Below are 25,443 nucleotides of genomic sequence, written 5' to 3' on the forward strand. Positions count from 1 at the left end.
TGGTTCTACACGCTGGCAAAAGAACACCCCCCCCATGAACGCGTTTCACTTGCAATGTTGCCTGAGTCAACTTCCTCGACTATACCAACTGCGTACGCATGCAGGGTCACGCATCTCTCTGCACTTGTGTGAGGTGTCGCTTCCCCTCCGCATCATGTATCCTCTCCCGGTGTACAACTCTGTCTCTAGCGCTCATACTCACGCATACATGCGGACAGTGGGAGAGTCTAAAACGTGCGGAGCTGGGCGGATCGATGTGGAGGGGGAAAGGTGGATGAAGAGTTCTGGTAGGCTGCACGACAAGCTACGTCGATGCTGTATGGCACCTGTCTCTCCCCCTCTCTGCTTCGGTCTGTCTCTACGACATCGCAGCGGCGTCGTTTGCCGGTGAAGATAACAAAGACTTCACGGCGACCACAGCGTGCAACCGCTCCCTACCCCGTACGCAGTCGAGGGGGAGGGAGAGAGGGGAGGGCAGAAGAAGAAACGAAGCGTTACGCGTGCAACACCACTTCGTTGCGCGGGTGATGAGGCTGTATGCGCGACAGCTCCAAGGATGCGGTGGGTGCAAGGTAAGAGAGAGAGAGAGAGGTGCACATAAAAGGCAAACAGGAAAGCAGAGAAGTGGGAGACAGTGTGTGACGATGTTTATGTTGGTATTTCGTTCTCGCGAGGAAACATCAGATATATATATATATATACGCATGTGTGCTTGTATGTACATACGCGCTCTCGCATCTATGCATACATGTGTGAAAGACGCAAACAGCGTGGAAGGTAGACCAGAAAGGAGTGAAGAGGGTGGCATGGCATCACGGTTTCTACTAGGATAGCTCTTGTTGCGCTCGCTCTGTCCTTCCGCAGCACGCAGGCAGCCTGCAAGGAACGATTGCGGCGTCTTGCCGCGGTGCATGCGACCCCTACTACTCATCTCCGATGGAGGCCGAGCACAAAAATATCCGCCAAAATCTCTCGCGACGCTGCAAGCTGAGCTCCTCAGACCCATGCAAGCCACAAGTGGGTGAGAAGGTCCGCCAGAGCACCAGTGTCAAGTAAACTTCCGCAGAATGGAGTGGGATGATGGGGAAAGAGGGTGTGTGGCGCAGCGCGTGGGCCTTCTCTTGCCCTTCCTTGCTGGCCGTCACCCTCTGCACTTGTGTGTGCGTGCGTGTCTATATGTGTGTGTGTCTGTGTCTGTGTAGGGGAGGGGAGAAGGGGGGGGGGGTCTGTGCCACGCTGGCGCTCGCCTCTTCTCCATTGTGTGCTGCTGCTGGTGGGGCATTTGTATGCGGAGGGGTGTCTCACCGCATCTCGCAAGCCTCATAAACAGCAACGCAAGAAATACTGATCGATATAGCAATCACACACACACACACACACGCACACACGCATCTCAGCAGGTGGAGCAGTCCTATTCGGCTTGTCATTTGCCCGGCACCACTGGTGGGCACGACGCAACGCAAAGTAGTAGCTTTTCATTCACCTGGGCTGAACTCGCCGCCTTGTATACACACACAAACGCACGTAGCGCTCTCGCTCACGCCAAGATCACGCCTTACGCCAAACTCTGGCCGCGCAGGAAGCGGTGCACCATGAACAGCGCCACCTCCGGCTGATCCATTGGTACCATGTGGCCAGCATCGTAGATGCGCACAAAGCTGAGGCCTCCGTAACTGCGCTCCAGACCAGCCCAGCGACCGCTGACGGCGAACTCCACATTTGGCGCAGCGTTGAAGCGGTCCGTACCAAACCACCGCAGTGCCTTGACCCACGCCTCGTTGCCCAGCCAGTTACATATGAAGTCCATATCACCAGCGTAGATTAACACACGAATGCCCATATCCAACATGGGTGGGAAGGTAAAGTTAAAGTTGCGCATGTAGTCCCTCTCGAAGAGCGCGCTGACTTCATTGTTACACGTGGACCACTGCGCCTCAGCGCTAGCGCCCAGCGATGCTCGGACGGTTGGCTTGTGGTAAAAGTCGATCGTATTCTGCATCGGGTAGCACAAGTCGCCGATGCACTGCTTGCGGATATCATAGCTGTTGCGGCCGGTTGCATAGTAATGATCCACGTACTCGGCCCAGAGCGCGGTGGCCACGCTGCACGACACGTCCGAGTCGTCAGGCCCTTCGTTGCACTTCTTTGTCTTCTCCAAGCAAGCTGGCAGCAACGAGAGCATCTCCTCATACGCCTTCTCAGTAATGCACGGAGCACCCAGCTTCTCCTTGCACCAGTAGTAAGCGGTTTGGGCGTGGTAGGGGAGCTGCGTGTACGGGTCCGTGAGGCCGTTGCCGATGGCGATGCCCTTAAGATTGATGCGCAGGCCGTCACCGCGCTCGTTGCCCATGAGGATACGGTAGCTCACTGCAGGAACATAGTGCCCGCCATAGCTCTCACCAATGATGTAGAAGTCGTTCGCGCCGGTGATCGACGGCGACGTAAAGCGCTGCGCGAAGAGCTGCAGGAAGTTGTACATGTCCTCCGCGACCTCGCTTTCGTTGTGCACATAGTTGAACGTATCGCCATACGAGTAGCCCACACCGGTCGGCTGGTCCACGAACAGCAGGTAAGCCTCAGCGTTCCACCCGTAGGTGTTGTGTTCGAGCTCACCAGACGTCTCGTTCATCATACAGGGGCCAAGCTCCATGAGCAGGGCCATGCTGGAGCTGCACCCGGGGCCGCCCGTCATCCACATAATCACCGGCGGCTCGCGGCCATCTTTGGGCCACTTACGCGGGCCGAACAGCCAGTAGAAGTAGTGCTTCAGCGTCTTGTTGACGCCGGGAATGCTGATATAGCCGCTCGACTGCACCACCGATGAGTCGCAGCTCGCGTACCCGTGATGTGGCGTGCTCGCGTACACGGTGGGCACGCACGCCCATGGCACCATCGCGACGAGGAGCGCCACTAGCAGCGCTGTGGTTGAGAGAAAAGACGCCATGATATGCTGTTCGGAGGAGCGAGAACGACATAGAAAGGACGAAAGGGAGAGAAATGAGGAATACGACCGAGTGCTGATCCGGCGGCGTGTCGCTAGCCCACACACAAACGAAGAACACGACAACAAAACGGGACGCGATATTGCGGGGGAGGGGAGGAGGCGGTGCGTTCGCTTCGTCTCTTCGAACGACGCCAAGTGTGTCCTGGTGTCTCGGGAGTGGCGTGAGAAAGAGCTGCCTAGGCGTCTGCAGGTGGGGGTAGAGAAATGACGGCTGCAGAGAGGGCGACGAGCAACAGAGGAGATAGGAGAGTAGAAGAGATGACAGCACACGTTTGCGCGTGCATGCCTGCCGATCAAATACCGAATCCACACTGAGCTGTTTCACACCTCATGCAGGGGGAGATGGGAAGGGGAAGGGGGGGGGGAAGGCGCTTGCCATACGGAGGGAGGGCTGCGCTCACCCCAGTTGCCACTGCACCACAGGAGGGAGAGGGGGAGGGCGAGTGAAGAGTCTAAGCAACGCGACACATCGGCAGAGAGATGCCTCACGAAAGGTCGAACCACGTCTTGAAGGACCCCGCGACGACGCCCCGGCATCTTTCGACCCTCGTCCGCTGCCTCTTCTTACTAACATTCCCGTTTTGAGGGGTTGCCGTCATGTGGCGCGCAACGCACGACGGAGCGTTGTTGCAGGCGGCCATGAAGACGAGAGTCCACGAAGACGGGTTTCCAACATTAGGCGGGGGACGTAAGACGCAGGCCACTGGACAGCGCTCGCTTCGCTGCTGTATGGCAGGCGCTGCACTTTACACTTCCGACCCGCTTCCCCGCCCTCTATCTTCGCATAACACGAAAGCCGGGAAAACGCTGCCGTTTGGGTGAGGCAGGAGTACGCGGTGAAGAAGGGGTCGTCATGCGGATGGTTGGGAGGGGGAAGGGTTGGAGGCAGCAGCAGTAAGGATAGGCACGAGTAGCGGCCGTAGCACACCTTTATCATCCGGCTGTATTCGCGGTGGCACGCACGCAGGCAAGCGCGCACGTACACGCACAACGTGACGATGGAGAAGCGGACGTCGAGAGAGCGCGGGAGAGGCGACTCCGCACATACGTTAGCAGAAAACAGAAGGCTGCACCACTCAACATAAAGGTAACAAATAAGTGAGTACCACAGCATCGCGTGCAGGCAGGATGAGCGCCTCTGTCCCTTCGCCAGCGTAAGAGAGAAGGAGTTACACGGAGGCCATGGAGCGAGTCGGCAGATTGGTCTCAGTCGATCTGACTTGTGGGAGGCGGTGTGTGTGAGAGAGAGAACAAACAAGTGCGGGTGGCACAGGGCAACAACCAAAGGCGGACACACAGAAAGAGCAAGCGAGATGGTTGGAAGGGAAGGGGGAAGAGAGACAAGCATATGTCAAAATGGAGCAGAAGAGGCAGCGGCGCAGGCACTGGCACGACTGCCCCCCCCCCCTCCTCTTGCGCGCTCGCGCTCTATCTGCGCGCGCGTTTTGTGTCGTTGAGTACACAAAATGAAGCGGCGCCCTCACAATACGTGCGCCCCTCGACTGCTGCGTTGATGACTATAGTTGCTCAACGGTCGTTCAACGCCGAGTAGAGTGTACGGTGACAACAACAAAAAACAGTTTGATACAGACGCACACACACAGACAGACCAGCGTTCCTTTGCACGTGCACATACCATCAGCGTCACACGCGACACAAGTGATGAACGCGCACTGGCATTCCAGCGAGCTGGGGGAGGAAGGCAACGAGCAGCACGAGGTGCTTTTGCGCGTGTGTGTGTGCGTGTGTGTCCGGTATTGGAGGGAGATCGGCATTGATGAAACCACCACCACCACCATCATAAGCACACTCAGTATTCTTGAGGAGGAAAGTCACCCACCTCTACCTGATTAGGGCGCAGCACACCGCCGTACAGGGGCATGCATTCAAACAGCGACACTCCCTTCACCGTGCCGTTGGATTTGCCGACTGGCTCGTCAAACTCGACGCCGACCCAGTACCCTGGCTTCAGTGTTGCCACACGTCCGACGTACCGCACCGTGCCGAGACGCTCGCCGGGTTGGCAACAGCAGCGGTCACCCACCCTTATCCTGTCCGCCTCCGTCTTGTAGCTGTCATCGTCCGGCCCGGTCGGCACTCCAATGCCAGCCTTCGCCATCTCCTCCCGCTGCAGGGCCAGCATACGCTCCTTGTAGGCGCGGAGATTGTCGGGCCGCTTGAGCCACTCCTCGTCCGTCATCTCGTACTTCTCTATCTTCGACACGTCATCGTAGTTATCCACCTGCGCAGCAGGTCGAAGATCGACGACGTGAATGCGATACCCTGTCTCGCACCCGTAAAAGCCCAGCAGCTTCTCATTCTTCATGTTACCCTCCACCTTGCAGTCCCGCGTGTCGTACAGCTCTAGCCGAATCTGCTCTGCCGGGATGCCAAAACGCGAGTACATATCTTCCCTAATGCTCTGCACCGTCTGCGCGAGCCCGTACGCCTTCTCCGGCACCACTCGCTGGCTCGCCGAGTGGGTGATCATTACCTTTACAATAGACATGGCTTTCGTGACGCGCTAATCTGCGAAAGTAAGGGAGGGGAGGGGCGCACGAGCGCTATCGAGGGAGTCGTCCGGTGTGGAAGATGTCGTTGCACCGCGAACGAACACAAGCCAGAAAAAAATAGCGCAAATGATCAGCAAGGACACGAGAGGAGGGGAGGAGGACGGACTCGTTTTCTCGGGTGACGGATCGTGAGCAACGCCGTACAACGAGAGCGACAAGGCGGGGAGGGGGAGGGGGTGGTGGTTGGTGGCGAAAAGAGCACAAGCGCCGACGACTACCATCCAACACTCGGCAGACACGCGTGTCTGCACGCGTGTCTGCATCTGCGTCCTATGAGTATGTGCCTTCTTTTGCCTTTTTCCGGTTGCAAGCGCGCTTGTCTGATTTAAGGCGCGCGAGCCGCACGGAGGCAAATAGACGTGTACACGTGCAACGGCCAAAATCGCGCTTGTGGTCGTCGCTGTGACTCATGGTGATGCTGGGCCGATTTCGCTGTGTTGTTCGTGTCTTCGTGCATGTGGCTTGTGCACGCCAGAAGCGCTGCAAATGTACATACACACACACACACATACACACACACACACACACAAAGGAGTGAAAGCGGGCGGCGCGTCAACGTCCGGGGACAGGGCGCGGGGATGGCCGCGGAAGGGAGAGAAGGGAAAGGGCGTAACCTCCACGAGAGCAGGGCACACAAACACTAGCGGCGCCATCTCACGTTCCAGAATGTTCTCTGACACTTGACGCGCCTCCCTCCTCCGCTAAAGTCTGCCCCCTCCCCCTCTACGCATCCCGTCGCGAGCCACTCCATCAACCAGTCCATCGTTACACCTTGCTTCAGGCCTGCGAACACACATACAACGGCGCGCCTGCCAACAGCATGCACGGCACCACAAAATAATACAAAAAACACACACAAAGAAGCGTTCGCCACTGACACTACTGTACATCTCTCTCCCTCTCACGCCCGTGGTTCCAGCTTGCGCGTCTAGCACGGCTCCGAGTCGCACGTGCATGCGTCGACAGTCATGGCAAGTGAGACTTGAAAATGCCGCGGCCGACCACGGCCATCGGTGCTTCGGCACCCTCAGCACCAGTACCGGATGGTGCGGTCGCTGCTGCCGCTGACGAGGAAGTGATTGCTCGCGAGGTCGAACGTCACGCTCTGCACCGGGCCCTCGTGACCCACCAGCTCTGTCACCACTGCCTCATCCACATCGATAATCTTGATGGTACTGTCGTCGCTGGCGACCGCAACGTTGTGACCGATGCCGTCGACCACGACGCAGTTGGCCGGCTGCGGTCCGCATTCGACGCGGAGAAGCTGTGCCATGCGACGGGCATCCCAGAGAGTGACGGCGCCTTGGGTGTCGCAAGAAGCAAAGAGTGAGCTCCCCACCGGTCCGGCCGCCACGGACAACACGGCGGCACGGTGGCCAGTGAAGGACTGAGCCTTGGTGCCTTGGCGGACGTCCCAGACGGCAACGCACTTATCGGCGCTACCCGTGAGCAGCAGGTTCGTGCAAGGCAGCCAGCTGACGGTGTTCACCGCATCCTGGTGCCCTCGCAGTGTTTGCCGGCACACACCCCGCTCCACGTCCCACACACGCGCCGTCTTGTCCAGCGCCGCGCTCGCCAGCAGTACGCCGGTGTCCTGGAACTCGAGGTCCCAGACACCGTCGGTGTGGGCGCTAAGGGTAGCGGCGCAGCGGCTAGTTGCAAAGTCCCAGAGTTTGACCGTCTTGTCGCCAGAGCCGGTGGCGAGCATTGTGCCACGCGGGTGCACGCCAACGCACGAGATCCAATTGCTGTGCCCCTGGCCAGACACGATGGCATCGCCAGTGGGCAGCGTCGAGAGGCGCCAGCTGCCATCGTCGCTACCACTCGCCACAACCGGCTTGAAGGGGTGCAGCGCGACACTCGTGACCGCCATCGTGTGAGCCTGGAAGAACGACTGCTCCACCCACTCCGCTACCGGGGACTCAGAGGGCGCGAAGCTCGGCTGCCCGTCGCCAGCGTTGCCCGAAAAAGACTTCGCAGCAGTCGGCTCAGGGGGGTGTGGGCGATCATCAGCGGGCCACACAAACCCGTCCACCTCTGCATCGACAGCCTTTGTGGTCGCCGGAGACGGCGACGACGCAAGTCCTCGACGCGCGGCCGCGTTCGACTTGCCGCTCGCGTGCAATGACTTCGAGGTGCCAGCGCGCTGGGTCGCAGCCGGGGGCTTGGGTCCCGTTGCGGCGCCCCCACGTGCCTGATGCTGCTGCTGTCCTTCCAGCTCCGCCACCCTCGCCTCGAGCTGCTCTTTTTCTTTGCGCAGCTTGTCGCGCTCGATCGTCAAGAGCGACTTCCCCTTCAGCAGCTGCTCGCAACGAATGCGCGACTCCGTCAATGTGGGGTTCACCAGCTCGGCGTGCTGACCTGCCTGCTTCAGCAGACGACTGAGGCGCGCGTTCTCCTGCACTACACGCTGGTGGCTTGTGCGATGATACTCACGGTCCTTCTTCGCCTGCGTCCACTGCTGAGTGACACGCGTGTTGAGCTCCGCGTGCTGGCGCAGCTCGCGCTCCAGCAGCTCGATGCGGTTTTGCAGCGCCATCGTCTCGCGGTAGTTATCCGGCACCATTGGGTTTGAAGGCGCGACGTTGACGGTGCCGGTGCCGCTGCCAGACTTGCCATACCACTCACTATTGAAGGCCTGCAGGGTGCGCGTCATGCCATTACGGTGGAGGAAGTTGCGAACAAAGTCATCCATCACCTCTGGCACCCGCAACAGCTGCGCTGTGGGCGGTGGAGGGACATCAAGCTGCTTCTGCACCTGGACGGAGCGCCGGAGGGTATCCAGGTCCATATCTTCAGCGTTTTGCATGGTCGCCATCGGGCTTACGCCAGGGCTGGAGAACGGGTGTCCACCCGCTTCCGTGACGAAGTCGGTCGAGGTTGTGCGGCTCATATATGCGACCTCGTAATCGTTCGGCTTCAGCAAGGGCCGCTAGAGAGAAGGGAAGGGAAAGCTAATGCCTCTGCGGGGGTGTATGCCACCCTCTATAGATGAACGCGCCTGCGTGGCTGTGGGGAACGGGGAGGGAGGGGGTAAGAGAAGCAGTGGGGGACGTACGCCACCCTCGACAATGACGATGCGGCCCTTCACGTTCCCGTATTCGCACTGTCAAGGCACACATGCGCGTGAGTGAGAAAGGAGAAGCAGGGGCAGAGAGAGGCGAAAGTAACGATAGAACCGAGAAAAAAGAAAAGGGACGAGCGAGTGCGGTAGAGAATGAGAGAAAGGGGAGATGAGCACCTATCGGAAGCAGTGCGCTGATGTTCCGGTCTGCCCATCACAACCACCACAACCCCTCACCTTCCCACCCAACAACCAAGGCAAAAAAAAAATGAGAAAAGGAAAGGGATAGAGCGCGTCACAGGCATTCGTGACGTCCAGACAAGTCAGCCCGCCCTTTGGGGGGAAGGGGGGGTCTTTGCCTGTGTGCGTGTGTTCGCAAGTCCGATGTGCAAGACGATCACGTTCACGTGAAAGGATCGGTACAACAGTTGCCATCTATACCACTGCCATCCCCTCTCCCCGCACCAAGAAGTGTGCACAAGCTGTCGTGGAACTCTTCGCTAGGCGGAAACGCAGCCAAGCATCATTGGGTTGCGAACCCGTTTTTTGTCTGGGATGGGGAGAGGGGGGAGGTGAGAAGGCAGAGAACACGGGTGCCGCACAGTCCGGTGGGCGAGTGTTTCGCGTAGGCACGCATTACGACTCGAACGCAAAGGTAAAGACGCACAGAGGCATACACGCACAGATGCAGCAAGCACGCGTCCCTACATCGCTCTCACCTGACGCATGTTATACCGCGTCCTGTGTCTCGGCCGCTCCCCTTTCCGTCTCTCTTGCCCATTCGCTGTCAGGGTAGCGAAGCATTCAATGGCAGTTGCCAATGCATGGGAAGGTGGCCCATGCTCTGCAGCGCCTCGTTGCACGCAGAGAAGCAGTGGCACCCAAACCAGCCGCGGCTGGCGCTCAACGGTGATGGGTGCACACTCTCCAGGACGATGTGCCGGCTTGCGTCTATGAGCTTCTTCTTCTGCTGCGCGTAGCCACCCCAGAGCAGAAACACGAGCCGGTTGGGATGGTGCTGGGAAAGGTGCTGGATGACGGCGTCCGTGAAGGCGGTCCAGCCACTGGCTTTGCTGTGCGAGTTGGCCTTGTGCGCCTCGACGGTCAGAGTCGCGTTCAGCATCAGCATCCCCTGCTCCGACCAGCTCTGCAGGTAACCGTGTCTTGGTGCCTGGAAGCCCGGGATGTCCGTCGTGAGCTCCTTGTATATGTTACGAAGGCTCGGCGGAAGCGGAACTTCGGGCAAGACGGAGAAGCAGAGCCCATGCGCTTGGTGGAGATCGTGGTACGGGTCCTGGCCGAGCAGGACCACCTTCAAATCGCGAAATGGACAGCTGTTGAACGCGTTGAAGATGTCCGTGGCGGGGGGCAGTATGACCTTGCCCTTTGCCATTTCGCCATCGAGAAAGTGCTCGATGCGGGCAAAGGCACCACTTCGCCACGAATCAACCGTAATGGGAGCCAGGAAGTCTCTCCACTCGAGGTTCGTGATTAGACCGGCAAGCCAGCGGCTGCTGGTGGCAGCGGGCTGCAGCTGCGGCGCATCGGAGCGCGCCGTGCCGGAGGAAGCAGCAGCAGTGGCAGCAGCACCAGCAGGCACAGCAGTGCCGCTGGAGACGTGCTTCGACTTGTCAATGGCACCGCCCTCTTCACTAGGTGGGAATGTCGACTCCAGCAGTGCGACTGACACGCTCGCATCGAGGTCAATCGCGTCATCTCTAGAGGCGCCCTTCAGACTCGTCCCTTCGCACTCCCTCGAGTTACCACGGCTGCGACTGCCCTCGCGCCGAGTCTTGGCGTGTTTCTTAGGCGGTGAGTCCGTCCGAGGCGTGCTATCCTCCCCATTCGATGCCGAGGGCCACTGCCGCTCCCTGTGCGCGGCGGCGACCGCGTTGGCGGCAGCCGGGCCGCTGCTCGTGCCCTTCCGCACAAAATCGAAGAGCGTTTTCTGCATCTACCCTTTTCGCTCGTGTGTGTGTGTGTGTGTGTGTGTGTGTGTGTGTGTGTATGCGGCGGCTCGTCTACTGTCGCATGTGGTGCACTCTATGACTTAAAGGAAAGAAGCATCGTAAAAGCAGGACTATGATGGCTCAGTATGGTAACAAAACGGTGACGCACACACACACACACACACACAGCCATCAGTGCGTGCGCAGACGGAAAGCAGGAGAGGGTGGAGAGCAGAGAAAGCGGGGAGCAGAGTAAATCAAGCCCCTTTAATAAAAAAAAGCAACCTGTTTGAACTGTGTTTGTGTGGGTGCGTGTGCGTACATCCATGTGCACATCAACGCGTGTCTACATGCCATGCACTGTTTTCTGTTCTCAGTGTGCTCCGCCTCGCTCTGCCGGAGACTGGAAGATAAGGAAGCGAAATGAAAGGCACACCGTGTGTCGAGATGTAAAGCGTTCTGTGGGTTGTCGCAGGTGTCAATGTTGGCGTTCGTGTCAACGGTGCAGGATCGCCCCTGTCCCCTTTCCCTCCTTCTCTTCCACCCATTACATGAGCCCAGGCAGCGTGAGAAGCACGCGCCCTCGTTCAGTGTCCCAGTGCTGGATCGAAAAGCCATAGGCCGTGAGCAGCACTGTCACGAGCTGGTCGAGGTCCTGGAGCACCTGCGTCTCACGGAACATCACACGCCGCCCGGACGACATCTCCACCGTCAGTCCAGGCAGCGGCGGCACAATGCGGACAGACATGGAAGCTGATGAGCACGAAGACGGCGCAGCACCGGCACTACTCCGAGTTGCAGCATCAGCGGCCGCCTCGACATGCACCTTCTCCAGTGCGCGAGTCTGGTCCTCGGTGGCACCGCGTGCTTCGCACCTCCCTGTCGCGCTATCTGTGATCGGTAAGGCGAAAAGCGAAAGGGGTGGAGGAGGCACGGATGCAGGACAATCACACGGAGCTGCCTTGACTGTTGCCCCTTCTTCGATCTGCGATGACGCCGGCGGCCACCACACGTACACCCCGTGTGGCAGCTGGCGACGGAAGACGCTCTGCTGAAACTCAAAGTGGTCCATGACACTCTTCTCCATTGCCGGGAGCTCATAGTAGCGCACCTCCTGAAGCAGCATATCCCACTCCGCGAAGTTTTCCGGGACGGAGAGGCGGCCATCGCGGAGGTAGGCAATGATGTAGCGGAACAAGGAGCCGTCGCGATCGATCAGGAAACTGCCATCCTCGCAGCGATGCGCGTGACCATCCAGGATGGGGCCAAAGATGCGGTGGTCTTTGAGTTCGCGTAGCGTGTACCGGCGTGTCGTGTAAAGGGTGCCACCGACGTTGAGATGAACGTGGCGAGCCCACTCACCTGTCACGTCGATGCCGAGACTATTCTGCAGCCATGTCACCGCGGCAGACATGCGGATACAGAGAGGCGGGGAAAGGAGAGGCTTGGCGAAGGAAGTGAGACAAGAGCGAGGTGGAGCACACCTCTGACGATGAGAAAAGGAAAGTCGGCCTGGGAGTTAGAAAAGAGAGAGGCGATGTGGCAAAGACGACCATGAGCGCACGCGGAACACGCGTGTGCGAGCGCGTCAATTTTGCAGAGATTGCACCTTGCCTGAAGAAAGAAAAAAGAAGGTGGGAATGAAGGGGATACGAGAGTGCAGGAGGCAACGGACACGGGCAAGGGCGAAGATGAAGCATGCGCGCCTGTCCCGACGCGAATAGCGGCGCCTCGAGTGAATGCCGCCCCCTCCCCCATACTTACGCAAAGCAAGCGCGTGTGAGTGGCAGTGGCCGTGACGAGAAAGCAGCGCTCCAGCAGAGATGTCGCCCCAGCTTTTACCCTCGTGTTGCGCAAGACGCAAAGCCATTGCACTGCCTCCTTCCGCAATTGTGTGTGCTCGAGCGCGTGTCGATGCCGACTACGGATGGGTAAAGATGCTCAACAAGCGAACCGCATCTATCTGTGCGGCACTCACCTGTGACGCCCCCCCCTCCTCCTCCCCCTTTCCATTCGCCCCTGCCCGGGCTCTTTTTATTTTCGCCACGTTTTCTTACCTCACCGCTTCAGCATTCCTCACGAGCGCAACCCCAAAGCAAAAACGTGCGTGCGCGGCGCCTCCGCGTGTATTGCCATAAAGGAGAGACGCGCAAGCGCAAGCGCACCCGCGATTGCACGCACACGTTCCCGTCGCGGCAGCGCACTCCCCACCACCACCACCACCAACGCCCCTTTCGCTCTCTCCCACACTCACACGCATATGCATCGTCGTCGTCGCACTCAGAAGCGCCGCCGCTGCTTGTGCAGAATTTGATTCGACCACACCATAATCAGCGCGGCATACGAGGCAGTGATTTCCTCCTTCTCGACCGCCGGCAGTCGATTCAGCACCATCGAGGCAAGGCTCTCTTTGCCGGCCTGCTCTAGTGTTGCGATGAGGGTCGCGTAACTCACCACGTTCGGAGACGGCGGCGTCGACATGGACCGCGCAGGGGAGGCCGATGCAGTTGGTGGCGACGAGGACACCGTGTCCGCCTCGGTAGGGCCTGATGCCGTCGCTGGGCAACCAAGCGAGGCCGCGGCCGCAGCGCAGCCTGCCTCGTCCTCCTCTTCTTCGGCGGCACGCCAGCCTTGCAGTGGGTTCGGCCCCATGGCCCGCACCACCTCCATCGCCCCTCGCCAGTCCAGTGCCGCCTCGCAGCCGCGCAGACAAATGTTGAACGCCTCCACCGTAATTTCCGCAGCGGGCAGCGGGCAGCGAGTGGTCAGGTAAGCGAAGGCAGAGCGCCATCCGCCCTCACCAGCGCTCGAGTCTGACGGCGTGCGCCGCGCGAGGAGTTCCACCGCACGACTGAAGGTGTCCGGGTAGGCAGGCGCAAAGAAGACGCCGATCTTCTCTACTAAGTCCCACTTTTCTGCGTTGGCACACATCTCGAGAACAGCGGTGATCTGCACCTCATTGGGGTTGATGCCAGACCCGGATGGCGCGGGCGGCAGTGAGGCGGACGTGATCGACGTACCTGCCGTGGAGGCAGCGGGCGTCGCTGTGGCCTCTGACCCCGCCAGCATCGTCACCACGGCGGGCAGTGCGGTAGCCTCGGCAAATGCGCGCAGTCCTCCCTCCCAGTCACCGGTGCGCTGCGCCGTCGTTAGGTACGTTGTAAGGTCAGCACTGTTGCGAACAAGGTGGCCGCTGCTGTGGATACTCAAGCGACTGGCTCGTCGCTGCGCATCCTCGCGCTCCATGAGCTCAAAGAAGTTCAGTTTCGCCTTGTTCGCCACCGTCTCAGACACACCGCTGCGGTCAGCTGCACCGTGCTTTCCAGCGTGTCGGCCCCCCATCAACGCAGCGATCCTACTGCTACGGGGTGCACCTGAATTCACCGGGCTGCTCCCCGTTTCGGTTGAAGGAGGCCATCCGGGACTGCCGCCAAGTTCACCTGACTCGTGTCTCTTGTAGAGGCGCGAGACCTGCTGCTGAGCACGCTGGCGGGGCAGCCGCATGGAGCGCGCCAGCACCTGTTCGAGGGTGAGTGGCGGCATCTCCCTACTGCGCGTAAGACCTCGAGCCTTATTGCGGGTGACTTCCGCAGACAACACGAAGAGAGGAACGACTGAGGAGATGACAGTGCTGACGCATCGCCCAGTTACCAGGCAGGCCAAGCACGAAAGATGTTACACCTTCGCGCCGGCAGTTGTGAGAACAGAGGGAGACAGAGAGTATGCCTCCGTCAGCGTTTGTCCGTGAGAACTGTTAGCGTGTGTGAGATGACGAGGTCGGCGCGATGTGCTCGGCGCACAACGAGAGGGAAGGTGGGATCTGCGTAACTGAACGGAGTGAGCGTGCAACGGAAGGGAGACGTGTTCACAGCCAGGAAGTTGTGGAGGCGCTCGCGGAACAGCTCCAACGCAAACCAAGCAGCGGCACTAGCCATGAAGGGAAATACGCTGCCTGCACGTTGCAACTCGTCGCTGCCGCCGCCAGCAGTAACGCATCAGCACCACCTCCGGCACGGAGCACCAAAATGGCAGCAGGGGGCTGTGTGACAGTGGGTTATCGCCGCTGCTGCGGCGGCGGTCCGCCTCGGCAAGCGAGGGAGAAGGAGGAGGGCACGCTGAATTCGACCAGCAAGAAGAAAGTCGTGTATGTCTCCGTCACCTAACCCCTACCACGTAGGGAAAGATGGGGGAGGGGCCTTTGTCTGGGATATTATGTGCCAGAGAGTCGGAGAGGAGAGAGAACGACGCACACCTTTAGCGTTCGCTTGCGCTGTTAGGATAATCGTACAAACTACTCCAGTGAGAGGGACAGGCACACAGACAGACAGACGTAGACAGCTAGAGAGCGAGCGAGGAAGGGAGTGGAAACTATCACGAGCACACGTGCCGGGCGCACGTTTGTTTTTTTTTCTCCTTACTAGAGACAAAGCACCTCCGCCGTTGTTGACGTCACACAGACGCACCACCACCACCACCACTAGAGGGGGAAGAGAGAGAGGGGGGAGGGGGGATGGAGATGGGCGGGGGAGTGCGACACAAATGAAGCTCACGCATGAAAGAGATGAGCAGAGAAATGCCTACATACATGCAAATATATACATGCATATATATGTATACGTATGGCACCCACCGGCACTCACGCGCTCTTCAACCTCCCGACCCTTCTCTCTCCTCTTTCTCTCCCTTTCCTTGACCCCCTCCTCCCCCTCCATTCATAAACGCTCATCTCGTAGGGCTGCTGCTGATAGTGGTCTCAACACACCTTCCCTCCCTCTTCCTTGTCGCCCCTCGCCGTGCCGACAAAGAGGCGCATCGGCTGTTCCTGTGGCTGGTTTCGTCGCCCTTGCGCCCTTTTCTCTGTCTCTCACCTTACGATAAACTGAACTCCTTCCCCGCCCTCCTTCCTCCCTCCCCCCACCCCATGTACGCACGTATGCGCGTGTACTCGCACCCCACCTCCTCTCTTCCACGCCTGCTTGTAAGTCTCTGTGGGCGGACCACGGCGCCCTCCATCGTTGCTGCTCTTCTAACGTGATGCACGGGTGCCGACCACGACGAACTTCGACTCCGCGATAACCACTGCAAGTGGCTCGTATCAACTGATTCCAGTGCTTGTGAAAGCACGGATCAAACATCGGGCTCGTGGTGGAGAGGGTCGTGAGGGTGACGAGGCAAGTAAGCACTGCGGTGGCGTAGCGAGCTGCATGAAGTAATAGTGAAACACGCCACTTATACAGTCAACGTAAAGAAACATCATGCACAAGAACGCACGTGTCTCCGACCCATGCAGCAGGCGAAGCAGGTGGCCACAGGTTGGGCAGGGCGGGTGCCCCGCGTGGCACCACCATCACACAGACATTCACGTTCCCATGCGTGCACACACGCGTGCGCGCACTCCTGAAACTGACGAGTTGAAGAGAAACACCAAAGACAATTCTAACGGAAAGAAGCGAGGAAGGGTTGCTTAGGTGGTGGCGCGCATGCGCGGGAAGCCAGGCCAAAGACAGGGAGAGGGCGAGAGAGAAAGATGAATATCATAAGCATGAATAAGGCTGCATAAAGCTAAGTCCGAAGTGTAGCACGGGAAGCACAACGAGAGTAGGGGGTAGTTAGTGGGTGTGGCAAGAGCCACAGATACAGCCAGAAAAAAAAAAACGAAAGATAATCACACAAAAAAGAGAGAGAAGTCAGTAAGCTTTTCGGAGGGCGGGGTTGTGGTGAGGTGTGGAACCCACTGAAGTCAGTGGCACGGCAATGTGTGTGTGTGTGTGTGTGTGAGGGGGGGGGGAAGAAACAAAAGCGGAAAAGGGAGTTGGGGGAAAAGTGGAGGGCAGAGCAAGTCCCGCACCAGCGATAAGCAACGCATGAAGGACCACCACGTGACAGTAAAAGCGAAGCCAAAGCACGTCGACAGAAACAATAAAAAAACTGCTGACCACCGGCACACACGCGCGCACGCATACACAGACAGACAGACGTGGCAGGGAGCGAGAGAGAGAGAGACGGATAGCGCGTTAGTTAACATCAGAAAAAAAAAACAACAAAACAAGTGATACCTGAGAACAACAAAGGAAAGCAAACGCAAGAGACCTGCGAGTGACGTCAGCGCCGAAAAAAGGGGGAAAGAGGGAAGACGCGCCACCCATGAGCATTGCGCATGACCTTCATTTCTCTCCTGCGTACGCATGTGTATGCATGCATACGTGGGTGCGAGCGTGCACGGCTTGTGCAGGCTCTCACACTCCCACACAATCGAACACGCCCTCAGCTCTCCTTCGTGAGACAGAAGAGACGCGTGCTCAACAGTGCATATCTACTGCTCACGCAGCAAGTGCAGAACACCGGCGTAGCCACGCCAGGAAAAGAAAAGTGGGGGTCGGGGGCAGCCACGAAAGCCTGCAATGGTAAGGTTTACCAACCACAGATGGCAGCTCGCGTCCCTCCGCGATTCACTCATCTGCCCGAGTGACAAGAGCAGACAGGAAAATGGAACCCTCTGCACCAGCACATGTGCGAGTGCTGGCATATCCCTCTGTGCCCGGCATACGCATGCAAAGACGCTGCCACCCCATCATGCACACACACACACACACACGGAAACAAAGACAACACCAGCGAACGACTGCGCCACAACAGGAGAAAGGAAACAGGGTCACACACACACACACACACACACACACACACGAGACAGCGACGAGGAGGGGGATGGCGTACATCGCCAAGATTCCCTTGCGATGTCCTTTTCTCTTTAGTTTATCGAATGTTTGAGAGTGTGTGTGTGTGGAGGGGAAGGGAGGGGAAGGGAGGGGATACGAGGAGGAGGGGAGTGGAGACTGGCACAGGCACACAGGGAAAAAGATTCACCCGCACATTGTTCTCCTGCTGCATGTCTATCGTCCTCTGTGTGTGTGTGTGTGTGCGTGCGTGCGTACGTGTGTTGTTCGAGGTGAACAAATCGGAAAACGGCACTTAAGCAAATCAAGAAGTTAAAACAATAACACGCGGGGGGAGGGCGGATGGCTGTCGTGTGGAAGAGGAGGAAAGCAGGCAGGCAGGCAGGGGTACATATAGACACGTACCCGATCATGTTCGTTGCAAAAACAAGAAAAACAAAAACATCTTTGTCCCGTTCAGCCCTTTTCCTGCGCTGTCCTGCTGTGTCGATCCAGCACAAATTCGAGTCCGGCGCTATACATCGTTCCCGCTCCCTTCCACGCCTTCACACCCGCGCCGGCACACGCATATGGATGCAGCTCTCTATCTCTTCTCCTTTACAAGCGCCATCGGCCGCCCTCCGCTCCCCCCCCCACCGCAGTGCCCCTACCCGCTCCACACACACACACACATGCACACGCACTGTCGCTTTCGCCCGTCGTCCGCGTGGTGTCTACCGGGAAACGCACCACAAACACGTCAGAGATGGGGTATGTTGAGAGGTACGCAGACGCGGTCTCCTTCTCCGTCGTCTTACTGGATCTTGGTGCGCAGCACATAGTTGAGGATGCCACCGTTTTCAACGTACTTCACCTCCACCTCGGTATCAATGCGCAGCGTCGTCGTGAAGGTCTTGCCGTTGTCGCACTTCACGACGATGTCCTGGCGCGGGCGCAGCTCCCCGGCGAAGTTCATCGAGAAGCACTCCTTGCCGGTCAGGCCAAGGGAGGCGGCATTCTCGCCTTCCTTGAACTGCAGCGGAATGACGCCCATGCCGACCAGGTTCGAGCGGTGAATGCGCTCGAAGCTCTCCGCGATGACGGCCTTCACACCCTGCAGGAACGGGCCCTTGGCCGCCCAATCGCGCGACGAGCCGCTGCCGTACTCCTTACCAGCCAGAATGACCGTCGGCACGCCGGCCGCCTTGTAATTCATGGCCGCGTCGAAGATGAACATCTTCTCGCCGGTCGGGTGGTACAACGTATACGGGCCCGTCTGACCATCGCCGACAAGGCGGTTGCCGAGACGCGTGTTGGCGAAGGTGCCGCGCACCATCACCTCGTCGTTTCCGCGGCGCGAGCCGTACGTGTTGAAGTCTTTCCGCTCCACCCCACGCTCCATGAGAAACTTCGCTGCCGGTGAGTCCTTGGCTATGTTGCCGGCCGGCGAGATGTGGTCCGTCGTGATGGAGTCACCGAAGATGGCAAGGCAGGCGGCGTTCTCGATGCTCTTCACACCGGGTGGGTCGAGGGTCATGTCGTCGAAGTACGGCGGGCTGTGAATGTATAACGACTTGGGGTCCCACTTGTAGAACTCGCCATTCTCCACCTGAAGCTCGTTCCATTGCTTGTTCATGGTCGTGATGTTGGAGTACACCTCCTTGAACAGGTCCGGCGTCACGTACTTGTTCACCACCGCCACAATTTCCTCGTTGCTTGGCCAGATGTCGCGCAGGTACACGCCGTTCGCGATCGGCTCCTTGGCGAAGTCGATATTCGCGCGTCCGGCGAGCGCGAAGGCGACGACGAGCGGCGGCGATGCCAAGTAGTTGGCGGCCGTCAGCGGGTGAATGCGAGACTCAAAGTTGCGGTTGCCGGAGAGCACCGCTGCGGCAACGAAATTGTTGTCTGTGATGCACTTGGACACCTCCGGCGCGATATCACCCGAGTTGCCGATGCACGTCATGCAGCCGTAACCTGTCGTGTGGAAGCCGAGGGCCTCGAGGCTCTTCTGCAGGCCGGCGTTCTCGAGGTACTTGGTCACCACGTGCGAGCCCGGCGAGAGAGATGTCTTAATGCCCGGCGGCACCCTCAAGCCCTTTTCCAGGGCCTTCTGTGCCAACAAACCCGCCGCGATGAGCACGGTGGGGTTCGAGGTGTTCGTGCAGGAGGTGATAGCCGCGATCACGACGCTGCCGTGCTCCATCGTCGCCTCCTGGCCGTTGACGGTGTACTTGACCTTCTTATTGTGCTCCCCCTCCGGGATGCCAAAGCCCTTGAAGCCAGACTTGGCCGACATGCAGGCCTTGAAGTCCCTCGACACATCCGTCAGGGGCACGTTGTCTTGAGGGCGCTTCGGGCCGGCAACGCACGGCGCCACTGTGGAGAGGTCAAGCTCCAGGTGCTGCGAGTACTCGATCTGCTCGTTGCCGGTTCGGAAGAGCCCGACAGCCTTGACGTAGCTCTCAATGCGGGCCACGTGCTCGGCAGAGCGGTTCGTGTTCTTGAGGTATTCGATCGTCTCGTTGTCGATGGGGAAGTAGCCAGTAGTGGCGCCGTACTCGGGAGCCATGTTGGCCAACGTGGCACGGTCAGCGACTGAGAGCGCGTCGACACCGGGGCCGTAGAACTCGACAAACTTGCCCACCACACCGAGCTTGCGAAGGTTCCTCACGACAGTAAGCACGAGATCGGTTGCCGTGCAGCCCTCCTGCAGCTTGCCAGTGAACTTGTAGCCAACGACCTGCGGCAGCACCAGGGAGAGGGACTGGCCCAGCATGCCGGCTTCGGCTTCGATGCCACCAACACCCCAGCCCACAACGCCCAGGCCATTGACCATCGTCGTGTGCGAGTCGGTTCCGACAACAGAGTCCGGGTATAGCATCCCGTCCGCGTTAAACACGACGCGAGCGAGGTACTCAAGGTTCACCTGATGCACAATGCCCGAGCCAGGCGGGACAATCAGAAGGTTGTCGAACGCCCTCGAGCCCCACTTGAGGAACTCGAAGCGCTCACGGTTGCGTTGCATCTCAATGCTCTGGTTTTGCACCACTGCGTCCTGCACGCCAGCGCAGTCCACCTGTACGGAGTGGTCCACTACGAGGTCGACGGGAACTTGTGGGTTGATGCGGAGCGAGTCACCGCCAAGGCGCTTCATCGCGTCACGCATGGCCGCTAGATCCACGATGCACGGTACGCCGGTGAAGTCCTGCAGCACCACGCGAGCTGGCTTGAACGGAATCTCGATTCCCTTCGTGCAGTTGTCCTTCCAGTCAAAGATGCTCTCTACTGTCTTCGAGGTCACATCGAACTCATCGCAGTTGCGCACCGCGGACTCTAGCAGAACACGGATGGAGAAGGGGAGGTTGTTGTACTTTGCGCTGATCTCGTTGATCTTGTAGTACTTGGCGCTGCCGCCGTCGACCTGCAGAGACGCCAGGAACTTGGCATTGAAGGGGTTTGGGCTAACGCCCTTCTTGGCCAGCTGCACGCCAGTGCGGAACATCTTTCTCGCTCTCTCTTTGAGCGAAGAGATGGGAGAACTCCTGTACGGATGATGCGATGGACTCCTCGCCAGGAACGACAGCTACAAGAGCAGCGACACAGTCAAGGACAGAAAAGGAAAAAGTCGGTGCCCCAGGTATAGCCAAACAACCTTCTTCCTTTGTTTTTTTCGTCACTTTTGTTTCGCTATATATATATATATATGTGTGTGTGTGTGTGTGTCGTTGCCTGTATGTTGGTGCGTACTTTGACGTAGAGGGAGGAAGGGAAGGAGTGGTATGTACGCGTCTGTGCAGAGGATCCACGACGAAGCAGGCAGTGACGCAGGCTTGGTGCAGTTGTTGCCGTTTCACTCTGTATCAACAAAACAGCCAAAAACAAAAAAAAGAAGAAAGAGAGTGAGAAAAGTGAAGTGAAGGCACCGGGGAAGCAACGCGTCGAGCGAAGCAGAAAATGCAAGAAAGAAACAAAGGGCTGAGAGTAAGCGTAAGGGAGAGAAGTAGGAACGTGCGCTGGCAATGGTGAGGCGTGTTGCTGTCCAGGCGCCAGTTCTGTGCGTCTGTGCGGATGTGGCTCTCTGTATGTCTCTGTCTCTGTGTGAGTGTGTGTGTGTGTGTGTGTGTGTGTGTGGAGGGGGAGGGGGATTGATTGTCGGTGCGAAAGAGAAAGTGAGACACACAGCAGGCTGCGTGTGTTTCAACTTTTTCTACGTTTTATCTTCCTTAAATGCAGCGAGAAATAGAGAGGTGGGAGTGGTGGGAGGGAGTGAACAACACTGGCAACCTACGGTCACGCGTGTGGATGGGCGGGGTACGAGGGAGCGCGATTGCGTGTTGGTGTGAGCACGCAGCACCATCGAAACACACAGGACATGCGTTCGCAGAGAGAGAGAGAGAGGGAGGAGCACACAACAAGGCAGAGGGAGGAAGAAGGAGAGTAGCCGGTGCATGAAGAAGAGAGCGAACTACAAGAATCGAGTCAAAAAGCAGCAGAGCCGGGTGCCCTTGTCGCCAAAAGCAGGTGTGGTGCGACGGTGTGCAGAACATGGCAGTCACGGTCCATTGGAGCGTCGAGCAGCGATCATCCTATCTGTGAGGAGTGGTCACTCGTCGCTCCAGGGACTTGAAACTAGGAAGGCAGATATACGGTGGCGCGCTTCAAGCTCGTCTGTCTTCAGTGCCGAGCCTACCTTCTGCAACACTGACTTAATCAGTGACCATCGACTAAAGGAGAAAGCCCGCATGCTCGCGCCACGGAAGCCGCCTGCACCTAGTGGCCGTGGCTATCCTTTGGTTGCTCCTGTACGGGGGAGGCGCCCTCTTCTGTGCTTCTTCGTCTATTCTACGCGGATGCGTCCGAGTCAGTGAGGGGGGAGGGGGAAGGGGGAAGGGGCTGATGGCTCGCATGGGATCTCAACAGTAAGCACCTGATCACCTGTCCTTCTTTCTTACGCTCGAATATGCGCTGGTCCGCCGCTCCCTCGTCTTTTTTCGTGCTTCTGCCTCCGCACATCGCGACCTTACTGGAATTGTACTACACTGCACTCACCGTTCAGCACGGCTTCTCCTCCATTCCTGAGCACATGCACATCCACGCTCACGCGCATGCAGGTAAACGTGTGCATTCGCCATGTTGGCCGGTAGAGCATGGAAGGCAACGAAAACACAAAAAAAAGAGAGCGCTGCGGCCGCGGTAGTGTCGAAGGGGGGAGGGAGAGTGGGAGCAGCAAGTCACGGAAGATGTAAACAAAACACAGAGGTACATCACACGTAATGGCACAGCGTAGAGAAACGCTAGAGGAGGCAGAAAGAAGTGACGAAACCCTTTCTCCCCGGAGCACTCAACGCTAGGTGGCAGCTCCCTCACCGAGCTGCGCTCGGCGGCTTGCCCTCCCGAAGCTGGTGGTGCAGCGACTCCAGCTGACTGCCGTACAGCTTCACCATCTCCGTGCTCCGTCGCCGCTCCGCTGCGAGCTCCCGCTCTGCCCTCTGGAGCGCCGCCTCGTACCGCAGTCGCACACGGGTGGCCTCCTCGCCGTAGCTCTCCACCTGCGCCAGCAGAGCAGCCTCCTTGTGCTGATGCTCTCTCAGCGCCTTGCGCAGGCGCGACACCTCCTCGGGCGGCGACGTGGTGACTGGCGCAACGGGGACGGCAAGGCCGGCAGTGCTACCAGTCGACGCGGCTTGGGCAGCACCGCAGAGACGTATGTTCTCCTCTCGAAGGCGGGCCGCCTGGCGCCGGGTGTAGCGCAGCTCCTCTTGCAACTGCTCGACCGTGCGCACCAGCTCCTCCACTTGGTCCAGAGCCTCGCGTCGCTGCTGCGTCTGCCGCGACATCTCGTCCTCCCAGTGTCGCTCCGCCGTGCGCAGTCGATCACGCCAATATCCCTCGATCGACTGCAGCTGCCGAGTCATCTCCGCCTGACTCACTGCGGCTGCACTTGCCGTGAGCGGACCCGATGTGGTGGCAATCGCGTTCCCTCTCGCTTCCGCTGCCGCATCACTGCTCGGCGTCCGCAGTGGGCAAGTGGTTGTACTCGGAGCTCCCATCGCCGGCGCCCGTGCAACAGCCTCCAACTTGGCGGTCAGTTCCCGGTTCTCCTCTCGCAGGGCATCCAGCGCGGCCTGAAACTGCGCTCGACGCTTTCGCTCGTCGGCCTTGTATCCCTGTACCAACTCCGCCGCCCGCGCCTCCGCTGCCGCCACTGCCTGCTGCTCCGTGATGCGCACCTGCTGATCGGCGGTCTCCAGCCTCGCGTGCAGCGCCGCCACCTCACGCTCGTGCGCGTCCATCTCCTGTCGCTCCACGAGAGCCCCCCAGTACGGATCTAGGTGCACTGGATGCGAGCGTGATAGCGACGGGGAAGACGATGCCGCAGCTGCTAATGAAGCCGCCTCTTCTCCAGCAATGCCTTCCCGCGATGGAATTGGTTGAGCTCCAGCAACGTCCGGAAGAACGTCCAGGTGTACCACCATCAATGGGCCGAGCCCTGCAAAAAGCGGCCCGTCGAGGTAATCAGTGCTCCCCGGCGGCGAAGAGGTATGACCATCCTCCTTCATGTGCAGTATCTTGACCGAGCGGTGCGGCGGTGGTGGGGAACCTGGAACGGAACACGAGCTGGAGGCTGAAGACGACGACGACGACGGTGGAGAGGATACAGGGGATCTCGGAGATGCAGTGCGCGACGGTGGTGAGCGTGCAGCGCGCCCCCTCGGAGAGTACGACATCGGCGCCTTCTTTTCTCGCTTGTGGCGCGAGCTCGTGGTGGGGAAACGAGTATGAGCGGCATCGCGGCTGTGGTTGGCGGAGCGCGGCCGCGACGACGGCAGCGACCCTGCTTCCATCTTGGCGCCGGCGACCAGTGAGCTGGCACCTGAAGGTGCGTCGTCCTCCTCCTTCTCCTTGCGACCGTCTGTCAAAGAAGTCTGCGACCGGGTGTCGCTTGCTTCGTCGGGGAGTAGGGCGGTGATGAGTGGTGCGCGATACGCGCTCACTGGGCCCCCGCTCTTGTTGCTCCCAACCGCCGCTGCAGAAGGCGAGAAGAGGCAGAGGCGGTTGTCCAGCACACGTGGCGATGAGGCCTGAACGACACCTATGTCTTCCAAGTTGTCGTCTTTTAGTGTCCATCGCCGCTGCAGCACCGCTCGTTGCGAATGGCTCGGGTGGCTGCCAAGGCTGCCACGGCGAATGCCTGCGCCCCCGCAGCTTTCATCCATGCGGCTCCGGTGAGCGTCGGCATCATCTTGATCCTCTGCAAACATCCACACCGCGGGTGAGTGAGACCGCGCCGTTAAGGAAGACGCAGAGGTTGCAGTCGCCAATGCGGCCGAGGCTGGCAGCCTGCTCGTCGCTGCAGCGTTTACACTTCGCCGTTTCAGCCACGAGCCGCACAACTCTTCGGCGTAGCTGAACGAGGAGAGCCTAAAGTCTTCCCCTGCTTTCGTGACCGACCTTCCACGATCGTCGCCATACTCACCGTCTTCTTCATCGAAACTATGATCGCTCTCCGCCTGAAGCGCCGCAGAGGCTTTCGGAGCGTGGGTGCGGTGTGTAACGACGGCATCGCGCCAACGGGGCCCCGCATGTCGACCCTCCGACATGTGCGCTTGTGACTACCGATGATCTCCCAAAAAGGAAAAGTGAAGAAAAGGGGGCGAGTGCACGCGACACCCTCAGGCAGGCCTCTTCAGCAAAGCACGACAGGGGAGGAGGGAGGGACGGACGACGAAGCGAAAGCATCTCGGTGCATTCCAGCACATGTTCCCAGGCGCTTCCTGGCGGCCGCGTGTCCGATTTCCGCGGAAGAGTACACCGATCTTGCTATCCCCTCCCCACTCGCAACCTCAATATCGCTCACTCTAGCAAGGCTATGAATGAGAATTCGGTTGTTTCCAAGGTATCATCCTCATCTAGCACGACGTACGAATAGGTAGACTTGTGTACTACCCCCTCCTCTTTCTTTCCCCGTCGCTCAAGGAAGTGGGGATCCCTGCCGTGGTGGATGAGCGGGGGAAAGGGGGCAGTGGGAGCAGATGCGTACGAAGAATTGACTCCCCGAGATCTGAAAACGAGAAGAACGAAATCGGGCAAAGAGAAGGCAAATTGTGAGTGAGGCATATCGTGGGAAGAACGGAGAGCCCGTTGACTCTGTCATCGTCATCACATCGTTTTTTCGGTGGTCCCTCCCCCCCCCTCA

The 25,443-nt window shown here is 59.0% G+C and overlaps 8 protein-coding genes across 8 annotated transcripts; all 8 read right to left on the bottom strand.

Moving 5' to 3' along the window:
• Positions 1–1,555: 1,555 nt before the first annotated feature.
• Positions 1,556–2,944, bottom strand: LMJF_18_0450 (putative serine carboxypeptidase (CBP1); the record flags this gene model as incomplete). Its single annotated transcript, XM_001682399.1, has 1 exon — positions 1,556–2,944. The coding sequence occupies one exon, from the start codon at positions 2,942–2,944 to the stop codon at positions 1,556–1,558; it is 1,389 nt and encodes a 462-aa protein (XP_001682451.1).
• Positions 2,945–4,814: 1,870 nt separating this feature from the next.
• Positions 4,815–5,513, bottom strand: LMJF_18_0460 (putative tubulin-specific chaperone; the record flags this gene model as incomplete). The annotated part of the gene is made up of 1 exon (XM_001682400.1): positions 4,815–5,513. The coding sequence occupies one exon, from the start codon at positions 5,511–5,513 to the stop codon at positions 4,815–4,817; it is 699 nt and encodes a 232-aa protein (XP_001682452.1).
• Positions 5,514–6,604: 1,091 nt separating this feature from the next.
• On the bottom strand, positions 6,605–8,470 carry LMJF_18_0470 (conserved hypothetical protein; the record flags this gene model as incomplete). Its single annotated transcript, XM_001682401.1, has 1 exon — positions 6,605–8,470. The coding sequence occupies one exon, from the start codon at positions 8,468–8,470 to the stop codon at positions 6,605–6,607; it is 1,866 nt and encodes a 621-aa protein (XP_001682453.1).
• A 958-nt stretch (positions 8,471–9,428) lies between these two features.
• LMJF_18_0480 (putative uracil-DNA-glycosylase) lies at positions 9,429–10,034 on the bottom strand (the record flags this gene model as incomplete). Its single annotated transcript, XM_001682402.1, has 1 exon — positions 9,429–10,034. The coding sequence occupies one exon, from the start codon at positions 10,032–10,034 to the stop codon at positions 9,429–9,431; it is 606 nt and encodes a 201-aa protein (XP_001682454.1).
• A 1,103-nt stretch (positions 10,035–11,137) lies between these two features.
• Positions 11,138–12,004, bottom strand: LMJF_18_0490 (conserved hypothetical protein; the record flags this gene model as incomplete). The annotated part of the gene is made up of 1 exon (XM_001682403.1): positions 11,138–12,004. The coding sequence occupies one exon, from the start codon at positions 12,002–12,004 to the stop codon at positions 11,138–11,140; it is 867 nt and encodes a 288-aa protein (XP_001682455.1).
• Positions 12,005–12,870: 866 nt separating this feature from the next.
• Positions 12,871–14,133, bottom strand: LMJF_18_0500 (conserved hypothetical protein; the record flags this gene model as incomplete). Its single annotated transcript, XM_001682404.1, has 1 exon — positions 12,871–14,133. The coding sequence occupies one exon, from the start codon at positions 14,131–14,133 to the stop codon at positions 12,871–12,873; it is 1,263 nt and encodes a 420-aa protein (XP_001682456.1).
• Positions 14,134–18,057: 3,924 nt separating this feature from the next.
• LMJF_18_0510 (putative aconitase) lies at positions 18,058–20,748 on the bottom strand (the record flags this gene model as incomplete). Its single annotated transcript, XM_001682405.1, has 1 exon — positions 18,058–20,748. One exon carries the CDS (start codon positions 20,746–20,748, stop codon positions 18,058–18,060), a length of 2,691 nt encoding a protein of 896 aa, XP_001682457.1.
• Positions 20,749–22,609: 1,861 nt separating this feature from the next.
• On the bottom strand, positions 22,610–24,508 carry LMJF_18_0520 (conserved hypothetical protein; the record flags this gene model as incomplete). The annotated part of the gene is made up of 1 exon (XM_001682406.1): positions 22,610–24,508. One exon carries the CDS (start codon positions 24,506–24,508, stop codon positions 22,610–22,612), a length of 1,899 nt encoding a protein of 632 aa, XP_001682458.1.
• Between the last annotated feature and the right edge of the window lie 935 nt (positions 24,509–25,443).

The sequence above is a fragment of the Leishmania major genome, chromosome 18 (genome assembly GCF_000002725.2).
Source record: "Leishmania major strain Friedlin complete genome, chromosome 18".
Classification (NCBI taxonomy): Eukaryota; Euglenozoa; class Kinetoplastea; order Trypanosomatida; family Trypanosomatidae; genus Leishmania; species Leishmania major.